At 53.8% G+C, this 20,722-nt stretch overlaps 1 protein-coding gene across 1 annotated transcript in view; it reads right to left on the reverse strand.

The window, feature by feature from the left end:
* CSMD1 (CUB and Sushi multiple domains 1) overlaps positions 1–20,722 on the reverse strand; it is a gene marked incomplete at its 5' end in the record, with an annotated part of 650,642 nt that overhangs the window by 338,895 nt on the left and 291,025 nt on the right. Inside the window, one exon of the mRNA XM_014528690.1 lies at positions 19,691–19,803. Coding sequence (XP_014384176.1) covers positions 19,691–19,803 — 113 coding nt within the window. The remainder of the gene's footprint in view (positions 1–19,690; positions 19,804–20,722) is intronic.

Raw genomic sequence — 20,722 nt, forward strand, 5'->3', positions numbered from 1 at the left:
GTGTGACAGGGGGCGGCGCCCCAACTCCCCAATCGGCCCTGCTCTGAGCCTGACCAGGGGCTGCACTTAGGGATTGGGCCTGCCCTCTGCCACCCGGGAGCAGGCCTAAGCCAGCAGGTCGTTATCTCCCGAGGGGTCCCAGACTGCGAGAGGGCACAGGCCGGGCTGGGGGACCCCCCCCCACCCCCTGAGTGCACAAATTTTTGTGCACTGGGCCTCTAGTATTAAATAACAGAGCACAAGTGCGTCGGACCCCCCTACTCCTTATGCAACATAAAGGGAACATAGAAGACTTGGTTTCTAGACTCGTTGTTCTCAGACGTGGGGAGGTGTCTCCATGTTTGTAGGACCCACGTCACATGTAACAAGAAGCTCAGGCTCCTGTTCACGTCTGGAAAAAAAATGTGGGCGGCATTTGTGGCAGAAATAGAAAATAATATTTCATCTACACATTTCTGATTGACATGTGGGAACCTCGACCTGGAGGAGCTGAAGGCATGAAGATCGGGGCTCAAATCTTTGCTTGCGACTCGTGACCAGGACCGCACAGAACAGGGAAGGGGCCTGGGACCTGCTCTGGCCCACAGCCCTGCCGGCTGCCCGTGGTCCGTGTCATCTCCCCGGACACGCTCTACAGTGACCTGGCCAGCGCCTCCCTGGCCCATCGCCGCCCCTCCTGCTGACATCGGTGCCCTGCGCTCACTCAGGAGACAGGAGATGGACGCCGTGACAGACGAACAGAGTCGGTGGAGATCATGAACTCCTCCGATCAAATGTCACCCAAAGCAAACAGCTTAGACAAACACGACGCCGAACTCGGAGAATAAAAGGGAGAGAAAGAGTCAGACTCGGTGCGGTGACGGGATCTGAACATACGGGACCCGCCTGCCGTCTAACCATCGATTTAATTTTGCAAATAAGTGTGTGTCGCTGAGCTCAGCTCATCTGCAACAAGGATTTTTTTTTAAGGGGGTACTGCCCAGCCGGCGTGGCTCGGCGGTTGAGCACCCACCTATGAACCAGGAGGTCAGGGTTTGATTCCCGGTCAGGGCACTTGCCCAGGTTGCAGGCTCGATCCTCAGTGTGGGGTGTGCAGGAGGCAGCAGATCCATGATTCTCTCTCATCCTTGATGCTTCTCCTTCTCCCTCTTCCTTAAAGAAAATACTAAGGGGGGGGGGGCTTTCCGCTCTGGACCGTCCTTGATGGGTCCTCCTGCCTCCAGGGCCACCCTCTTCTGATTGGACAGCTGGCTCACACCCTGTGGAAGTGAAGGTGCCCCTCACCCTCCAGGCCCCTTTCCTCTCTTCCCTGGGTCCCCGCCCCCCTGCCCTCCTCCTGCCTCCCGGCAGCTCCCTCAGCAGCACAGAGATCCCCCAGGGGGCCGTGCAGCAGGGGTGCAGCTGCAGACAGGGAGCTGGGTGCACCTCAGGAGGGTCCCTCACAGGGTACGTTTGTCCACAGCCTGCAGGTCCCCGATCTGAGCACATAGCCACACGGCCAGGCCTCAGAAAGGGAGGTGCGATCCCTCTCCAGATGGATAAGAGCCCTTGGTCCCGTCTCCACCCACCAAGGAGGGACTAGGGTAGGGCCCGCCTGCAAGCTTCAGTGTCATCAACCCAGCGGCCAGGTTCTTATTTGTTTGTTTAATTTCTTCTGTTTCCTTTCACTCTGTTCGTGTGTTTTCTGAGGGAAGGTTCCACACAAGCTCATGCTTTTGTCTGAGACTCACTTGTCTGCTCTGACTGGGATCATTTCTCTGTAATTCAGACTCAACAACTTCCAGCACATAAGCCGCCCTCCTTCCTTACAGCAACACTGACGGAGGGGCCACTGCGGGGCAATGCCTGCAGACTGTGGGCAAGAGAGACTGAAAACACAGCGATAGCCACATGGGGAGCACAGCTGTTCTGTTTCATTTACTTTTTTCCCCTCCCCACCCCCTCTCTCTCTCTCTCTCTTTCACTTCCTCCCCTCTCCCTCTCTCTTTTTCTGCATCAGCTGCCCTCACTCCGACCTCTCCCTGGTGTGACCCTTGGGGTGAGACCCGTGTTCCTTGTGTAGTTTGAAAATCTGCCGTCCCCGGAGCTCCCTGCGCCAGGGAACGTGGCTCAGCATCCGGAGCCCTGCTTTCCCCACAGTACGGCTCAGAAAATTCCAAAGGAAAAGCCAGGATGGAGATTGTTTTAAACAAACTGAACTGCCATCCGCGGGGACAGGGCCCTTGAGAAACTTCAGACGGAGGAAACATTCACGTAAACCGCCAGTGACGGAGAAGCTGGTCCTGTAGCTAAAACTGCAAGCCTGTTTACTGAACCGATTAGCTCAGCGGATCGTCATAATGTCATGGAAGCCCCTCCCTCCAGGCCAAAGAAGTCCCATCCACGCGGCACGCCCAAAGGGATGTCCACTCCTATTGCCAGCAACGAACTGTAACTGCCTACCAGAGCAGCGGTTCTCAACCTGTGGGTCGCGCCCCATTTGGGGGTCGAACGACCCTTTCACAGGGGTTGCCTAAGACCATCAGAAAACACATATATAATTACATATTGTTTTTGTGATTAATCACTATGCTTAAATTATGTTCAATTTGTAACAATGAAAATACATCCTGCATATCAGATATTTACATGCCGATTCATAACAGTAGCAACATTACAGTTACGAAGTAGCAACGAAAATAATTTTATGGTTGGGGGTCACCACAACATGAGGAACTGTGTTAAAGGGTCACGGCATTAGGAAGGCTGAGAACCACTGTGCTAGAGGCTCGATGCATGAAATTCGTGCAAGGGGCTCGGCCCCCCGCCACAGCAGTTCGTCCAGAAAGTCATCCAGAAGGACATCCAGTCTAATTAGCATATTACACCTTTATGATTATAGATGCTAATTATTCGTAGGGAACATGCCAGCAGTAACAGGGAACCCCGAGGCTCCCTCCCCTGGGCCGCCCCGCACCTGCCACCAGACCACTCCCTCGGTTTCCCTCCTCCTTCCCTGGCCGCCCTTGTCCACAGCCGTGTGTCGCCCTGCGATGTGCTAGTACCTGACGCCATCGAGCTCATGTGCCCACGTCACCCCTGGGCCGCACATCCAGTGGGAGGACGGCAATCGAATGAAATGTCGTCCTGTTACTCTGAATGAGCAATACGTCTAGGAATACTGTGCATGCGGCATTCTGCACGTGCTTTCTATACCCCTACTCACTCCGCCTCAGTGTGTAGGATCCGCCGTTATCACAGTGACCCACAGAGAGACTCGAGCTGCGGGGGGCAGTGCCGGCCCCGGGGACGCCCCAGGGAGGCTCAGCTGGCACCTGCTCGCGGTGCATCAGGTAGCGCTGCCTCCTGCAGATTCACCCACACTCACAGCGTAGCTTTTCTTCTCCTACAGCGTGTGGCTGCGCAATGTGATGTCACACTGAAACTGTTCTACACACCGTGTGTTTCCTCAAACGCTCATCTTCCATGTCAAAATTTACAATCACCTCACTAATTGTTGGATGAATTTGTACGCAATTTGCTTGGACCTGAGTTGAATGTTTACTAATATCGATCCTCTTACAGCGAAAGATACGCCCGAAGCCACAACGCATGGGGGTTTTACTTTCCTACAGGTACTTTCCTTCTGATTATGTTCCTCCCTGCACATTCCCGAGAATTTGGGAAAAACCTAAAAATGATCAGGAAGAAAATAAAAGTGCCACCTGGATAACCCCCACCTTGTCTCCTCCCCAGCTGTGTCCGCCAATGCCCTGACTGCTGCCCCTCAGCAACCCGCATGTGCCCTGCCCCGCCTCGACCGTGACCTCCGAGCTGGGCGCTCACCACTGAGCCACACGCGGCCCTAATGGCATTTCCCATGTAAACGTGTCTCCTCTCCCCGACTTTTGCTTTAATTATTCCTGTTGTGTAAGTGCCATTACTGCGCTGTTTCCCCAGCGCTTTCAGAGCCTCCTCGCTTCCATTAAATCAAACTCAATGTGGTGAAGGAAGGACAGAATGGGATGCTCCTTACGTGGGAATAATAACATTTCTCTGTGAGCGACTGTCAGCGCCATCGCTGAGAAATTAATTACGGGCGCTTTCTGGGAGGCGCGCGCGAGGAAACGGAGAATAAAGTCTGGTTAGCGCTGACAAGTTCCATAGGCGACGCGGGTAAATGCCAACCCCACTGATGCTGTAGACACAGCCTCTCTCCTCCTCACCCTCATCACCGACCCGGGCAGCCCAGGCGGTCAGTGCCGTTCGCAGGCGGGAGGGCGGACAGGCAGGCGAGCAGCTGCTGTTCGGGTCACACGCAGACCTTGGCGGTGCTGGAAGGCACGAATTTGAAGACAAGGGTTTTTAATATGATGGCTAGACCTTCCATCGACGTAGAGCAGCGGTTCTCAACATGTGGGTCGCGACCCCTTTGGCGGTTGAACGACCCTTTCACAGGGGTCACCTAAGACCATCCTGCATATCAGATATTTACATTACGATTCATAACAGTAGCAACATTACAGTTATGAAGTAGCAACGAAAATAACTTTATGGTTGGGTCACAACGTGAGGAACTGTATTAAAGGGCCAGGAGGTTGAGAACCACTGAGGTAGGGAACCTGAAAGCAGCTCTAACAGGTTGAAACCACAGCCGCCGAGGCATCCCACGTGGGAGGAGCCGTAAGTCCCCACCGGAGACAGCGCTGCCATCCCTCTCGTACGTACAGAACCCGCTTCCTTGTCTCTGAAACTCACCCGATCTATAAACGAGACCCAGAACCCCCCGGGACTTCCCATCGTAGAGAGAAACCCGGGAGGGCGGCCGTGGGGAGGGTGTCACTGCAGCAGGCAGTGGGCGTGTGGGGGCAACGTTCCCTCTAAGCTGCCCTGACAGATGTTTCTGGTTCCAGATGTGAGGAAATCCTCTAGGTTAGGCTTTCTCGTCAGATCCTTACGCAGAGTGTAACCTTTACACTGAGTCTCCGTTCTGAGGAACCGATGGAAATCTCCCTCCCGCGATGCGGCGGCCTCCAGGGCACGGGGTGTGCTGGCCGCGCCATGGGTGTGGGTTTGCTGGGTGTGACCCCTGTTACACGGGGAGCCGAGGCTGAGGTCCCTGAGGCTGGAGCAAGAGGAAGGAACGGCTGCAGCTCTGAGCTGGGCACCACCACCTCCAGAGGCCTCACAGGCTGGGTCCAGGCCCCGAGAGCCTGCTGCCCTCAACATGTGACTGTGTGTCTGGGGGCCCTCACACCCTCTGGGGGCCCCACGGGGTCAATGACCTGGGCGCCCCCTCGGCACCTTGTGGTACGTGCGTCTCAGGACATGTTCCCTGATGGCCAGGAGACACGAAAAGATGCTCAACATCACTGACCAGCAGAGAGATGCAGATTAAAACGACCGTGAGGTATCACCGCACCCCTGTCAGAATGGCTACCAACAAACCAAGAAACACGTGCTGGCGAGGATGTGGAGGGAAGGGAGCCCTCGGGCACTGCTGGTGGGAATGTTCCTGATGTTGCTCCAGCCCTTGGATAACTAGTTAGGTGGGTTCCCAATGCCCCCAGGCTCCTGGACAACTAGGTAGGTGGGTTCTTGATGTCCCTCAGGCACCTGGACAACTATTTAGGTGGGTTCCTGATGCCCTTCAGGCTCCTGGACAACTAGTTAGGTGGGTTGCTGATGTTGCTCCAGCTCCTGGACAACTAGGTAGGTGGGTTCTTGATGTCCCTCAGGCACCTGGACAACTATTTAGGTGGGTTCCTGATGCCCTTCAGGCTCCTGGACAACTAGTTAGGTGGGTTCCTGATGACTGGCAGGCTCCTGGACAACTAGTTAGGTGGGTTCCTGATGTCCCTCAGGCCCCTGGACAACTAGTTATGAGTTCCTGATGTCCCTCAGGCTCCTGGACAACTAGTTAGGTGGGTTGCTGATGTTGCTCCAGCTCCTGGACAACTAGTTAGGTGAGTTCCTGATGTCTCTCAGGCTCCTGGACAACTAGTTAAGTGGGTTCCTGATGCCCTCAGGCTCCTGGACAACTAGTTAGGTGGGTTTCTGATGTTGCTCCAGCTCCTGGACAACTAGTTAGGTGGGTTCCCAATGCCCCCAGGCTCCTGGACAACTAGGTAGGTGGGTTCCTGATGACCAGCAGGCTCCTGGACAACTAGTTAGGTGGGTTCGCTCTCTCTGGGATGGTCTCCACTGAGCACGGGCGGAGCAGCCCTCTGGGTGGTGGGAGCAGAGGACGCGCCCACGTGGCTCCCAGAGCCGCTCTCCCTCGAAGGCCTGTGGGCGACTCTGACCGCCTGTTAGCGGCAGTGATGAGACTGGATGGGTTGCACCCACCACTGAATTGCACACTGAGAGCTCTCAGCCCTACAGATGCTCCCTCTGCCCTCCTCCCCACAGAAGCTGAGACTGCGCCTGGGAGAGTGGCCTTCCCTGGCATCCACCCCTCTCCCAGGAGGCACTGCCCTCCTTCTATCTACAGACCTAGTGCCCACCCCCTCCCCTCGTTCCGCCTCCTGGAAGCAGCTGGGAGCTCAGTGGGAGGCGCAGCCCCCAGCCCGATGCTGTGACACGCTCACAAACAACTCCATTTATACTGTGCGGATGCGAAGGACAACATGCTGCAGGTGATAGGAGAGCGGCGTCCAGGCAGCTGACGGGAGTGATGTACTGCTCCTGCCTCCTTTGCTGCAGGGGTTGCTGTTTTCTTTATCTTTATTGCATGAAACAGTCACTTCAGACGTAAAAAAATCACAGATACAAGTGTCCTGCCCCCACATATACCCATTGCTCATTTGCAATAATTACCAATCGTAGCTATTCTTTTTTTTCTTTTCTTTTCTTTTTAGGTATATCTTATACAAACGTCCCTCCCAACCCAGCTGGTTTGGAAGCAAATATCAGAACATCAATCCACAAGCCCATCAATGCGTCAGCATGCATCTCGGAAAAACCACGATGCTTTCCAACATAAATGAGTCTAATACCATTATCACATGTAAACACACTCCCAATAAACCCTTCCCATCATCACTCTCAGGTCGGGATGCAGTTTCCTCATTATCGCACTCTAACCAATAACCTCATGATCCCTGTAGGAGGCACATGGGGGGCAGACGGCATCACTGGTGGGCAGGCCTCTGCAGTGCCCCCTGAAGCTGTAGCTCCCCCCACGTCTGCCCGCTCCAGCCGCGCCCAGGGCTTCCTGAGTGGCATGAGCTCCGGGCCTGCAGAGACCTCCCTGGCGGCCGGCTGATGGCACCCCGTGGAGATATTCCTGCTGCTCTCCGTCCTGTGACCGTCCTGCAGACTGTCCGCCGGATAAAGCCCGGGCAGGCTCAGGTGTGATTCCCTGGCGAGAAAACCACCAGGAAATCCGCATGGGTTCCTCTGTGCTTCTCTCAGGAGGAGGGCCCGCCTCCCCTGTGACTGGCGGAGCCCCTGCCCGCTCTCCAGGCCGGGCACGGGCTCCTCTGTGCTTCTCTCAGGAGGCCCTGGAGGAGGGCCAGCCTCTCCCTGTGACTGGCGGAGCCCCTGCCCGCTCTCCAGGCCCGTGACTTCATTAGGGGCTGGATGACGGTCATATTTCTTTTTCTCCCAACCAGGCCAGACGTTATCCCAACTAGACTCACTTATGTAAAATGTCATATTGGATTAATAACTCGAGGTCCTTGGGCAGAACGCTTTAATTTCCTATTACTCTCAGAGTTCTAATCCCACGTGGCTTGATATTCACAGCGACTCCCCAGGCGGCTGAGCTTTCGTTCCCGAGGCAACCAGGTGGCGGATGATCGCAGGGAGAGCGAGGGGAGGCCGGGCAAGGTGAGAACAGCCACCTGGGCAGTTTCACAGGGAGCTGCAAGGTCACTCTCCCCAGGGAACCAGGCCCTCCCCTGGGGCCACTGGGGGAGGGGCCCACCCAGGGGGGGATGGAGCAAAGTGCCTTAGTGACCCCAGGGTCTGCACTAATTCACATAAAGCACTCAGACCCCCGTGGGCACCCATTCCACCTTGACCTTCTATCGGATGGGAACGGCGGTTGTTGCTTCACTGAAAATCGCATTTCCTTTACCTCCTGTGAAGGAATTTGCCGACTTTATCACAGACAGCTGCTCTCTGAAGGGATAATCACCTATCCCTCTCTCTAGCGATAAGCCGATCAGCAGTAATGACCCGTCCGTGCATCCCGCCAGGGGAGACGGGCCTGCCTCTCCTCGGGAAAAAGACCTCAGCGTGGCACCGACCCAGTTTTCCCCGTCCGACCTGAATCCGTCCTCCTGGAGAATTTCAGTTCTTAATCTCCAGGACTCTTAGGAACAGGAGCTGGGATTGAGTTGGAATTAAATTAAAGGGCGATGCTAACATAAATTCTTACACGCCATCTCGGCTGCCTCCTGCACACATCCTAATGGGGATCAAGCCCGCAACCCATTGGCTTTGCCAAACTCCCCATACAGACCTTCCCCCCTGTGCTGTGCTCTGTGACTGGTCTCTCCTGACCGAGCCCCTTATGTGGGGCAGCACCTTCCCTCCAGGTCAACTCAAAGCGCTTCCTGGGGGCCCCTCTCAGTGGCTAAGCTTCTCCCGCCGCCCTGGCTGCCCGCCACCCCTTTGCCCGGCCCAGGAAGATGGAGTGCAGCTGCCCAGGCCTAGGCCTCCACCTTCCAAGCTTAGGCCGTGCTGTGAAGGTCAGGGTTCTCTGCCAGCACTCCTGGGAGTTCCCGCGTCTGCAGGAGTCATTGGAAATCCAAGGAGAAAAGAAAGTGTAGCCGCCAGGGTTGTCTTAAAGCTACGGAAACATCCACGTGATGCTGTCGGCCTCGCCTACCTTTGCAAAGTGAGGATGTCCTTCAACTCTGGCTTGTTTCACCTCTCCAGGGAGTGCCCGTCCTGGGAGATTCTCATCAGAAACAACTAAACCACCTGCGGGAGGTTGCAGAGCCCTAGCCTGTCGCTCAGTGGTTAGAGCGCCAGCCCATGGACTGAAGGGTCCCGGGTTCTATTCCCAGTCAAGGGCATGCGCCTTGGTTGCAGAAACATCATTGATGGGCTGCCTCCTGCACGCCCCCGACTGTAGACGGAGCGTGCAACCTGAACATGTGCCCTGACCAGGGGTCAAACCGGTGACCTCTTGGTTCCTGGATGGACGCTCAACCACTGAGCCATGCTGGCTGGGTGAGACATGCTGTGTTGCTCTCCCTGCGCATCGTGACAGGATGGCCACCTCACGCCAGCCAGCACACCCATCCGCGCGGTTCCCTCTCCTTCTTTGCGCTATGACCAGGTGAGACCTAACTTAGCCAGTTGCCAGTGAGCAGTGCAGTGTTGGAAACGCGGTCACAGGCTGTGCATTGCATCTGCGCTCCCTCCTCTCATCACTGAAGTCCCTGCCCTTTATCAGGGAGTCTGTGCTCTCCACCTCCCAGCGCCTGGCAACCGGCCTCCACTCTCCCTTCCTATGAGTGTGACTTGTCTTTTATTTTAAGACTAGAGTCCTGGTGCATGAAAATTCGTGCACTTGGGGGAGCGGGTCCCTCAGCCCCGGCCCCTTGGGGGATGTACAACTGACGGCTTAGAATCGGGCCTAAGCTGGCAGTCAGACATACCTCTGGCAGCCCGGGAGCCCTTTGGAAGGCGGGGAGCAGGCCTAAGCCATTAGTCGGACATCCTTAGCGCTACCACAGAGGCAGGAGAGGCTCTCGCTGCTGCACTGGGCAGCCATGAGCCAGCTTCTGGCTGAGCGGCGCTCCCCCTGTGGACGTGCGCTGACCACCAGGGGGCAGCTCCTGCGTTGAGTGTCTGCCCCTGGTGGTGAGGGTGCGTCATAGTGACTGGTCATTCCCAGTCATTCTGCCCTTAGGGTCAATTTGCATATTTCCCTTTTATTATATAGGATTCCGCCTGTCACGATGGTGATGGTGGCAGCCCCTCCTGTCTGCCTGGGGCCTGGCCACCTGCAGAGGCTCAGCTCGGTGTGTCCCCAGCAATCTGGGGGTCCTCCCTGCAGTGGCCCAGAGCCTGGGAAGCTGGTGCCTCCCCAGCTGTCCTTGCCGGTGACCTTCAGGGGAGGTCCCTCCCAACAGGGAGCCCCGCCTCCTGGGGGTGGGGTCTGTTCTATGCAGGGCTCCCCAGTGGGACAGGAAAAGGCCTCTTGCTTCTGGCAGAGAACTGGAGTTGTGTGAAACCGGGCTACTGCCTGTGTTGTCCCTGAGCGACTGTTTAAGTTCATCTTTTTGGAGGGTTACTTTATTTTATTTTATTTTTATAGGATTATAAATGTATTAGGTTATCTGGATACCAGGTGGACTGAGCCCCCAAATGGTGCCAGCAACCAGGGATGAGGAGTCAGAGGTTTTACAGGACTCCAGGCAGGCTTTTTCTGGGTGGGGAACCCTCTGGGTGGGCAACTGAAGGGGGACTTTAAATTAGCAAGGAATAAACTTCTTGTTCATCGTTGTTACAATATGATTTCATTTCTAGGGAACAAAGGACATGACATTGAAACAGGAATTTTGGGGAACATAGGCAGGCTTAGGGAATTCTTAGAATTGGGGTCCATGTGAAAACACAGGGCTACAGACAGGAGAAGGTACATTTCCATAAGACAAGCAAGCCAGGTGCAGCTGCATTTCCATAAGACAAGGGAACTGGGAGTAGCCAAAAAGGTCTATATTTACAAATAAAGAAGGAGGAAGAAAACCCAGGAGGAATAGGAGGACAATGAGGGAGGAGGGCCTCAGGAGTCACTATAGTAACCAATTCGAAAGGGAATGTTGACCAATCAGAGGGGATGTGAGGGCACAGGAACTGCAGCCTTTATAAACCTTGGAAACAGGAAGTCGGTGGGACCCTTTCCCCCTCCCCACGTGGGAGTCTGTACTTGTTCTTCAATAAATCTCCACCTTTGCTCTACTACCCTCTGTCCGTGGAGTCATTCTTCGACTCCGGCGGACAAAGAATCCGGGTTCCAGTCCACAAATTCCGTTTCAATATTGATCCTTCAACTAGCAAACCTGACATTTTTCTGGATGGCCCCTGAGTTTTATTTTACGTTATTTCATTTTTCCTTTGCAATCCCTGCCTGGTAAACGCTAGTCACGCTGCACGGAGAACCTGGCCGCTTCTTGACGACCTGTTGCTGAGAAAATTACATGAACCTGACTGAGGAGTCACATGCTTCCCGCCTAAAAGTCATCAGATTAAAACCCGCTAATGAAATAAGACCCAGAGAGTAATCATCCGCGTGCAAACTTCATTTCACAAGGAACGGCTCTGAGAACAGAGCTGCCCAGGCAAAGAAAATTGCTAGTCATATGAGATTTGGAAAAGGAACATTAAAAAGACACTGAACGGTGCAAGATGTATTAATAAGTATTAAGTTATGATCCACACACATCAGGATGATGTCTGTAGATTGCATAGCCAGTTCAGATCAAGGGGTGCGATATTAAAATATTTTCATTTTTTTTAGCAATAAAAATGCAGACATATTACATTAGGGGCAATTCAGAGAGGTCGGTCACTTGACGAGTCTCAGGAGGTAAAGAACGTTGCCTCCAGTCTTGGGGCAATAACGGCGTTTTCTTTAAAAAGTGGAGACAAATTCATGCCAAAGCGCTTTCATCTCCAGAATTCCTGTCATGAAAGTTCTCCTGGACACCCGGGTGCCACGGAAGGACCCATGAGACACAAAAGAAGTTGTGAAAAAACAGACCCACCTACAAAACGCTCCTTTGTCGGAGGAACAGAAATTCAGCAAAGGTGTGAATGTCACTGCATTTAAATTTGTGTAATTTTAGTTCGCCCCAGTGGTCGCTTTCCGAAGGCTTTACGGTAATGACTTCAATGTTTTCAGTGGAGTGACTACTTCCTACCTGGGTTCTGAGGCTTTCTGTCAATTAGAAAATTGCAATCCAAATGGAATTTTCTAAGAAACAGTCGATCAGAAGGTTTTACAGATGACTGTGCCGTCCTAATAGAAAGAACCATGAGAATCGCCTCCGAGGGCGAAGGGGCAGCCGGGACGCTCAGCTGAGTCAGCTCCTCGCCAGACCCCGCCTTTGCAGCTCCGCGGTGAGCTCTGAGCGTGGGTTGTCCGGAACGCGCCCACCATCCTAAGAATGGCCGGATTTCCATCTTAAACGTTGATTTTGAATTACCCGCGTGCAACATGCTCCCACCAGGCTTCGAACCACCCACTTCCTCCTTCCCAGGAGGGCAGTGGCTCCGCAGGGACAGCGTCTCCCCGCTCATTCAGGAAACCTTGCTGGTGGGCAGTGGACAGGGAGGCTGGGGAAGGAAGGAGACCGGTATTGGCCCAGGGCACGCGGCCTCGGGACCTCCTGGGAGCTGACAGCGTATCAGTCAGGGTGTCTAAGGCTGGTTCAAGGTCATCTTTTTTTCAAATGTTTTTATGTATTATTATTATTATTTTTTAAATACGTTTTTATTGATTTCAGACAGAGGAAGGGGGAGAGAGAGAGAGAGAGAGAGAGAGAGAGAGAGAGAGATAGAAACATCGATGAGAGAGAATCACTGATCGGCTGCCTCCTGCACGCCCCCTACTGGGGATGGAACCTGCAACCTGGGCATGTGCCCTGATTGGGAATCAAACTGTGACCACCTGACTCATAGGTTGACGTTCAACCACTGAACCACACCAGCTGGGCCATGGCTCAGTTTTCTCACCCAAGTCTCATGGCAAACATTTCACTGTCCACTTCCCATGACGTGGCAATGGTGGTACCAGAATCTCAGTGTATAAAATGAGCTGCCCTAACTGGTTTGGCTCAGTGGATAGAGCGTCGGCCTGTGGACTGAAGGGTCCCAGGTTCGATTCCGGTCAAGGGCATGTACCTTGGTTGCGGGCACATTCCCAGTGGGGGGTGTGCAGGAGGCAGCTGATGGATGTTTCTCTCTCATCGATGTTTCTAACTTTCTATCCCTCTCCCTTCCTCTCTGTAAAAAAAATAATACATAAATAAAACATATTTTTTTAAAAAATGGGCTACAATTCCCGTGTTTACGGTTCTCAGTAAGTAGACGTATTTCTGCTCAGCGAGGCGATGCACTGTTTGACTGTAGCAGTAGCTCTATGTTAGAACCTGAATTATGTACTGTAGTCAGAAAATGCAGGCAGGACACTTCCTCCGAATTAAAAGTAAGGAGGGTCTCCTCCCCGCCCCGGGGGACAAGCCCTGCCTGGCCTCCTGCTCTCCGAACGGCTTCGTCCTTGGAAGAACAGAGCGCCCTCCGTAGGGCATTTATCCGTGGCGACGACGCGCTCATTTCTGCCCCCGCTGCCCCCCCGTGAGGCCTCCCCTGCCCAGGCGTTCTCCACCACCTCTTGTCCCCAACAACCCGGTTCCAGTTCCTTAACGTGTCAGTCACACTTTGGCCAACACACACTTTTCCATCATCTTCTACAAATGTCAGATCTAATTCCACCTCTTCCAAGCACTTGTGATTTTCCAATTCACCTCCCAGATTGCTCTTTTCAGGGTAAATTTTCTCCTTTTTTCCTCAGCTTCACATCCACCCACGGCCCACTGCTGTCCTCGTCACACTGTTGCCCGCTCTACCGACAGACACCTGTCAAAAACGCTGTGTGCCTGTACCCGCCTCTGTACCTGTCTGTATCCATCACCAGTCTACACGCACGTCTTCCTCAGCCCACCACTAAGAGTGAGCGTTCTAACCCTGTGTGGCTATAAATATACATAATTCTTTACCTGAAACCCCACTGTGACCCCAGGATGTCAGGCAAACCTGTAGTTCATAAAAGTGCCTGTGAAGTCTACGATGGATGGAGAGAATTCGTAGCTTTTGCTACATTTTCAATGGGGCGTCTGACCCAAATATGTTGAGAGCCACTAATTCCATTATGAGCTCCTGAAGGCTGCGACAGTGGTGATTAATCATTGGTCTACAGCCCAGGCTAACAGTACGCTGGCTCTATCTGATTTACATATTCTTAATGCAGGGTGTCCCCCAAATGTATACACACTTTAACAGCTGATAGCTCAATTTTGAAACTGAAATGTATTTTAATAAACACTGTGGCCCAGCCAGTGTGGCTCAGTGGTTGAGTGTCGACCTATGAACCAGGAGATCAGGGTTCGATTCCTGGTCAGGGCACACGCCCAGGTTGCAGGCTCGATCCCCAGTAGGGGGTGTGCAGGAGGCAGCCGGTCAATGATTCTCTCTCATCACTGATGTTTCTCTCTCTCCCTCTCCCTTCCTCTCTGAAATCAGTAAAAACATTTTTTTAAAAAATAAGCACTGCCTTTATAAATATTCAAAGTGTGTAACACATCTGGGGACACCCCGTATGTGTATTATTGCTATTGGTTGGGTGACTCGCTACAGGAGGCAACGCCTCGCTGTTCAGGGTGGTGACCGAGGGAACAAGCGCCATGGCCTGTGCCTTGTCAAGCTGACCGGCTGCCTCAGGGCGCGATGGAGCTGGGATGGAGCTCGATGTCCCATCAGGGGACGCCTGGGGGGAGCGATCTCCACAGAAGCAGGCGGGAGGAGACATCCCCCCCGCCCCCGTGATCTCACCTTCCCTGAGTAATTGCTGACAACGTGGGCCGACAGCCTCCTGGACTGTGCTGAGCCCAAGGTAAGGCTTGCACACGCCCCGCGCTGCCACCAGGGTGCATGCCAGCATCTTGCAAACTAACTGGTCTGCAGACCCGAGGGCTCTGCCAGTCGCAGAGACCAGCTGAGGAGTGAGAGCACTTAGCGCTCTCCACCTGAGAGCCAGAGCCCTGGTCTCAGCACGCAAATGGGAGCGCAGGACGACAGACACTTCACACGGATGATGCCCTCCGAGCCCGTGTGTTCCTCAAGCCCAGAGCGCAGCAGCGCCGCCCGGCCACAACTCACTCTATTTCACTTCTGCCTTTACTGACCACGCGGTGGGCTCCGGATTCGCCAGCGTGAGCCTCACTCACACAACGTGGAGAGAAAGAAAGGTTTTAGCGCAAGCAGTTTTATGTGCAATGGCGAAGATGTGTCAGCTCTTAACATTTTAAATGAAACTTTAAAAATAAACCACTACATGAAAGCACTTTGAATTAAAAGCCTGGAACGAACTCAGAAGTTCATCTGCTCCCCGAGGTGACCTCTGGGTGAGGCGTCGAGCCATTGATGCACCAGCTCTAATGAATGGAATCGCACACTCCGCCTCAGACACAGGTTCCAGCGTCAGCAAGAAACTACCCAATGTCTAGTCAACAAAGTGCTCCTGAAATAGAGGCAGGTTCTCTGTCCTGCCTCGGTGCACACCACACGGCTATTCAGGGTGAAGTCTCGCCTTCACGGTGTCTGACTACCCTGAGAGGCACACCCACATCACACCTGCTTCACCCTCTCCCACAAGGACAAGTGGGGGTGGTCTAAGAAACCCCCGTTACACGGCGAGCCCGAGGTCGCACTGTGCAGAAGGCGAGGATTTGGGGCCAAAGGTGTTCGTCCAATGGGAGCCTAGAGCCGTGTGAACCTGAGCAGCCACAGCCTGCAGGCAGCTCATCCTCGGACCCGTGACCCCGCTCAGCCCCTCGGCGCGGGGTGCCCTCCACCTCGGGGATGGGCAGCCAGGGTTCGTCAGCACCACGACAGGTCCAGTGGCCCAGGAGGGGCCATAGAACCTGTGTCAGAGAGAAGGACCACGGGGAACGCACACGTTATATCCCAACTGGAATTTACCTGAAAAGACGAAGCTGCTGATTTTCCAAAACACATTTTAACAGCCCGGACTCTTCATCGTCTAGAAAGGCCATCGTGCTGAGTGGACGGGGAAATCAATGGTCGTTAGAACCATCGCCTGGAAGGAGCGCTAATTATTTGCGTCGACGGGAGATGTAAGTCCGTGGCCAGGCTCTTCCCTGATTTATGAGACAGCGTGTCCTCTGTAAAATGGGGATTTACGACACACACTGCCGAAGTGATTTATCGGCCACAGGAATCAATGGCCTGGCAATCTGTGAAAACTGTGTTTTTATAAACACCCGGGAAACGTATGTAAAACCAGAGCTCAGAGCATAGAAGGCTCCTTCACAGGGAAGAGGCGTCTGCCGTCCAGGATTAATTCACCTTCAGAAATCCATCTTGTAGTCGTCCAGCCCAGCACGTCGAGATGACAGATGGTGCTAACAAGGTGATTATTTAATGATAATTAATGATGGAGGCAACATAGAAAGAATGGGCTCAATTTTCCGCTGATTTAAAAAAAAATAATGCGTCCTACATGAATCGCTCAGCCCACGCGCTCAGCACATGCACAGATACTGCAGATACGTCCAGGGCCCCTGCACCTGCCGCCTCGCTTGCTCCCAATGTACTTAGAAAGGGGATCTATTTGAGGAGCAGCACCTGTCAATCAACCTTACCGGTGCTTTTGCCGTAACTTGATTGGGTGACGGGAGAGATAAAAGCCAAAGAAGAAAGCGTAAGATTCGGTGAATAAAGAATGTAGAGATAAAAGCTGAAAACATCAGGGAAGGGAAGAAGGACATTTGTATGGTGGTGGCTGTTTGTTTGACCGAGAAGAGCACCCAGTTGCAAAGACCACATTCCTTGCTTTTGAAATGATAACGTTCTCCGCAGCCACTGGGGTCTTGGACCGAGAGCGACTTCTGGTGCAGAGATACCGCCCTCGGCTGCATGCGCAGCGCGGGGACCACGGTGGGTTTCGGAGAAATCCAGCCCATTCGAGATCGTGTTTTCTCCAAGGAACCCCGATGGAATGGTTATAGCCTCGAGAGTGACCATGGATGCGAAGTGGGACCCCGACGTTGCAAACGCACCGTGAGCAGAGAAATGCGTGTTTTCTGCAGAAGGTTCCCTCCCTCCCACATCACCCCGGATTCGGATTCCAGGGCTGAGCATGGGCATGGACCGGGGCGTTTGGGGAAGGCGGGTGCGTGCTCACCGCTGTGATCACTGCGTCCTCGTGCCGTCCCAGCTGCTCCTCGCTGGGCCTTTCCTGTTCGCGACGGTGCAGGTGCCCACAAGGATGCTTGTTCCTGCTTTGTTTCCCTGAGATACAGGCACAGAGCCAGCGGGGCTCCCTGGGGTGCATCCGGTGGGAGAGAGACGAGCGATGTTCTTTCCTTATGGGGAGAAGGCCTCCCCCTGGGCCTCCCGGGATAAACCCAGGCCACAGGTGGCCACTGGAGGACAGCAGCTGCAGGGGCCTGTCAGCCCCGCACCACGTGGTCTTGGAGTTGAACTTCAGAGGAGTTACTGCTCTGTCTCCCGCCTCCCCTGCCCCTGGCCTGTGCTGGGCTCAGCAGGGACCCGCCGGAAGCTTCCATTCATCGGGGTCCTTCTGCCCTCGGAGTCAGGACGGCCAATGCCCAGCCTTCCTGCCTGAATCTCCACCCTCCAGGGAGGCCCTGAGGCTCTTCTGGTGCATGTTTCCTTCTTCTTCTTTTTTTTTAATATTTATTGTTGAAGTACCACCGATGCCTCCCTCCCCGCCATTGCCCCTCACACCTGGTTCTCACCCCGCCCCAGGCCCTCACCACCCTATTGTCTGTGTCCATGGGCAGGTGAATATGCATGTCGATTCCCTGGTTAATTTCTTCTCGCCTCCCCCCCCCCCACTTCTGTCGGAGACTCCTCAGTCTGTTCCATGTCCCCACGCCTCTGAGCTGCTGTGCTGGTCAGTTTATCTCGTTGCTAACATTTGGGTTCTTCACACCAGGGGGCAGTACGGAGCCACTCTTCCATGTTCCGTTGGCTGCGCCCTGGTCTTGGGCCTAGAGCCCCTGGGAAACGAGGCCCACATGCTAACGAAAAACAACAATAAAACCGGGTCCTGAGTCCAACTTCCAAGGCAGCTGCAGAGGTTTCCGGAGCCATTGCCGTGAAGCCAGGTGTAGATTATGTCCTAATCAGCACCGTTTTATCTCCTTGGACTTGTGTGCAAATGTTTCCGCTCACCACGGTCATTGCATGTGTCCTTGGAAACCACCGGAGACACAGTTACGCTCTGGCCACTTTCTATCGGCCATGTGTCCCTCGCATCCCCCATGTCTGGTCTCCTCGCATTGGCTGCTCTGTTGCTGGCCTTTCCCGGAATCCCTGTGCCAAGGCCAGAGGCCCTGACCCCTCAGTTTCCTGTAGGTCGGCGCCAGTCAACCCTTCGGGCCCTTGGAGGAGATGGGGCCGTGGCTGGGAAACCAGGGCACAGACTTAGCTTCCTGGTTGCATGGCGGTGGGTGGCGTTCTCCTTACCGATTCATGATTCAGATCCACCCGATGGAGCAGGGCTGCCATCTGCCCAGGGGGCTGGCACGACTGGCTGGTGCTCTGCCTTTCACGGAAGCCGCTTACCAATCGTCCGGCCTTCTGACCCACTAGGCTCTGGGGTGGGCGGGTAGCCCATCGTTTGCTCATTTGGGGGTCCTGGTGCCCTTGGGGCTCATGTCAGAGAACGTGGCCTCAGCTGAACGGACGTTCTCCAGGCCGTGTCTTGGGGACACTGGATAACGTTGCTTGGGAAACCATCTCACTTTTGAACAGTCATACTCTCTATTTGCAAATGAAAGTGGAATTGTTTTCAATGGACCTCTTACCAGACTTCATTCTTTTCGAGGCATTGATGAGGATTATGGGTTGTTAGAAACACACAGGAAATGATACAGCACTGTACAGGTACGAACACGAGAAACTGGATACAGAGAGAAAGTTTGAGGATCTCCCTATAGCAGTTTGAGGATCTCCCTATAGCAGTTTGAGGATCTTCCCTCCCTAGAACCTGCTACAGTTTTTGAGGTTCATTTGTATGCAAATCACTGAATCAGGTAACTGATCAGGTAACTGGATTTATGTCCTTCGAATATATTTTAGAGGTAGGAGCCACGTGATGACACACTTATGCGTTTTCATGCAAATTCTGTGCTAGACCAGCCTCAGGGCAGGGGTAAGACATCACCGGGTCACAACCCTCCCTAGAACCTGCTACAGTTTTTGAGGTTCATTTGTATGCAAATCACTGAATCAGGTAACTGATCAGGTAACTGGATTTATGTCCTTCGAATATATTTTAGAGGTAGGAGCCACGTGATGACACACTTATGCGTTTTCATGCAAATTCTGTGCTAGACCAGCCTCAGGGCAGGGGTAAGACATCACCGGGTCACTGGGACATAGATTTACCCCGTTGGGCATAGAGAAATTAAAATGAATACCCATCGGTACTCACTGACTAAAACAGTGATGGCGAACCTATGACACGCGAACTCATTTTTTTGGTTGATTTTTCTTTGTTAAATGGCATTTAAATATATAAAATAAATATCAAAATTATAAATCTTTGTTTTACTATGGTTGCAAATATCAAAAAATTTCTATATGTGACACGGCACCAGAATTAAGTTAGGGCTTTTCAAAATGCTGACACGCCGAGCTCAAAAGGTTCGCCATCACTGGACTAAAACTTAGCAATAGTTACGGCAAAACAAGAGAAACGGACAGCACACATCACAGCAGGAAAGCTTTATAAGTAAGTCGCTGGTTGTCATCCACGAAACTTCTCACGCTAACTGTTCATTAAGAGACAGAAGGAATTCCCAAGCTGACATCTCCTGTCCCGTCTTTAGCGGGAGAATCCTGCACTCTCAGGGAGGGGAAGGCCCAGCCCATCTCTTGCTGCCTTTCCGTGTTTCCTTAGGAGGAAGGTTCTTACCTTGGAACTGGGCGTTGAAGCCTTTGCGCCGGTGGTTGCCGTCGGAGGTGAAGTGCAGGCGCAGCCAGTTCCTGCTGCTGATGACGGGGGAGGGCAGGTTCATGCCCGTGAGCCTGGAAGAGAGGAAGAGACCCCGTGTCAACCAACAGGGCAAGCGGCCCACGTCACACCCGCGCCAAACCCCCTGCCCGGCTACGCCCTCGCTTCTGGGCTGCGTGTGCAGCCTGGACCCATCGGGGGATCTCATCTCCGCCCAACGCACAGGTGTGTGCCCCGGGGATGAGGGCTCTCAGACACCTGACACTGTGATTCTCCTTTATGAGCGACACAGACGCGAGAACACTGTCTTCCGTGTCTCACTGTTTCACCAGAACCGCAATGTGATGGACTCTGAGAGGGAGAACAGACAAGTGACGGAATGGGCCTTTCCCCGTTTGAACCCTCAGCCAGGGTTTCGCCGGAGGAGACTCTAATAAGCGGTTTCCGTGCTGGATAGACAGCATGCGGTGGGCACGCGCCCATCTGCACAATCAGGACTCGGCCCCTCCCACATGTGAGGACGGGCGTGTCTGAGATGACGAGAACGGGCCAGGAGCTGCGACCTGGAAGAACAGCGTGTCTGGGGAAAGCAGTAGCTTCAACAGGACGGCCTCTCAAATATCAGGCAGGTCCCTCCCAGTGAAGCTGACGAAAGACCAGCCCACTCCCCAGTGCGGGCGAGCTGTCAGCACCAGGCCAGGGGTTACTTCCCGCTGCGGACCTGTGGGCACTGGGGGTCCGTGCCTCCCGGGATCCAAGGGCACTGTGTGCCATGTGCCGTGTGTCATGTGCTATGTGCCATGAGACGTGTGCTGTGTGCATGCTGTGTGCTGTGTTCTGTATGCTGTGTGTCGTGTGCCGTGTGCTGTGTGCTGTATGCTGTGTGATGTATGCTGTATGCCATGTGCCATATGCTGTGTTCTGTATGCTGTGTGCTGTGTGCTGTATGCTGTATGCCGTGTGCTGTGTGTGTATATATATATATATATATAT

Source organism: Myotis brandtii, unplaced genomic scaffold (assembly GCF_000412655.1).
Source record: "Myotis brandtii unplaced genomic scaffold, ASM41265v1 scaffold646, whole genome shotgun sequence".
NCBI lineage: Eukaryota > Metazoa > Chordata > Mammalia > Chiroptera > Vespertilionidae > Myotis > Myotis brandtii.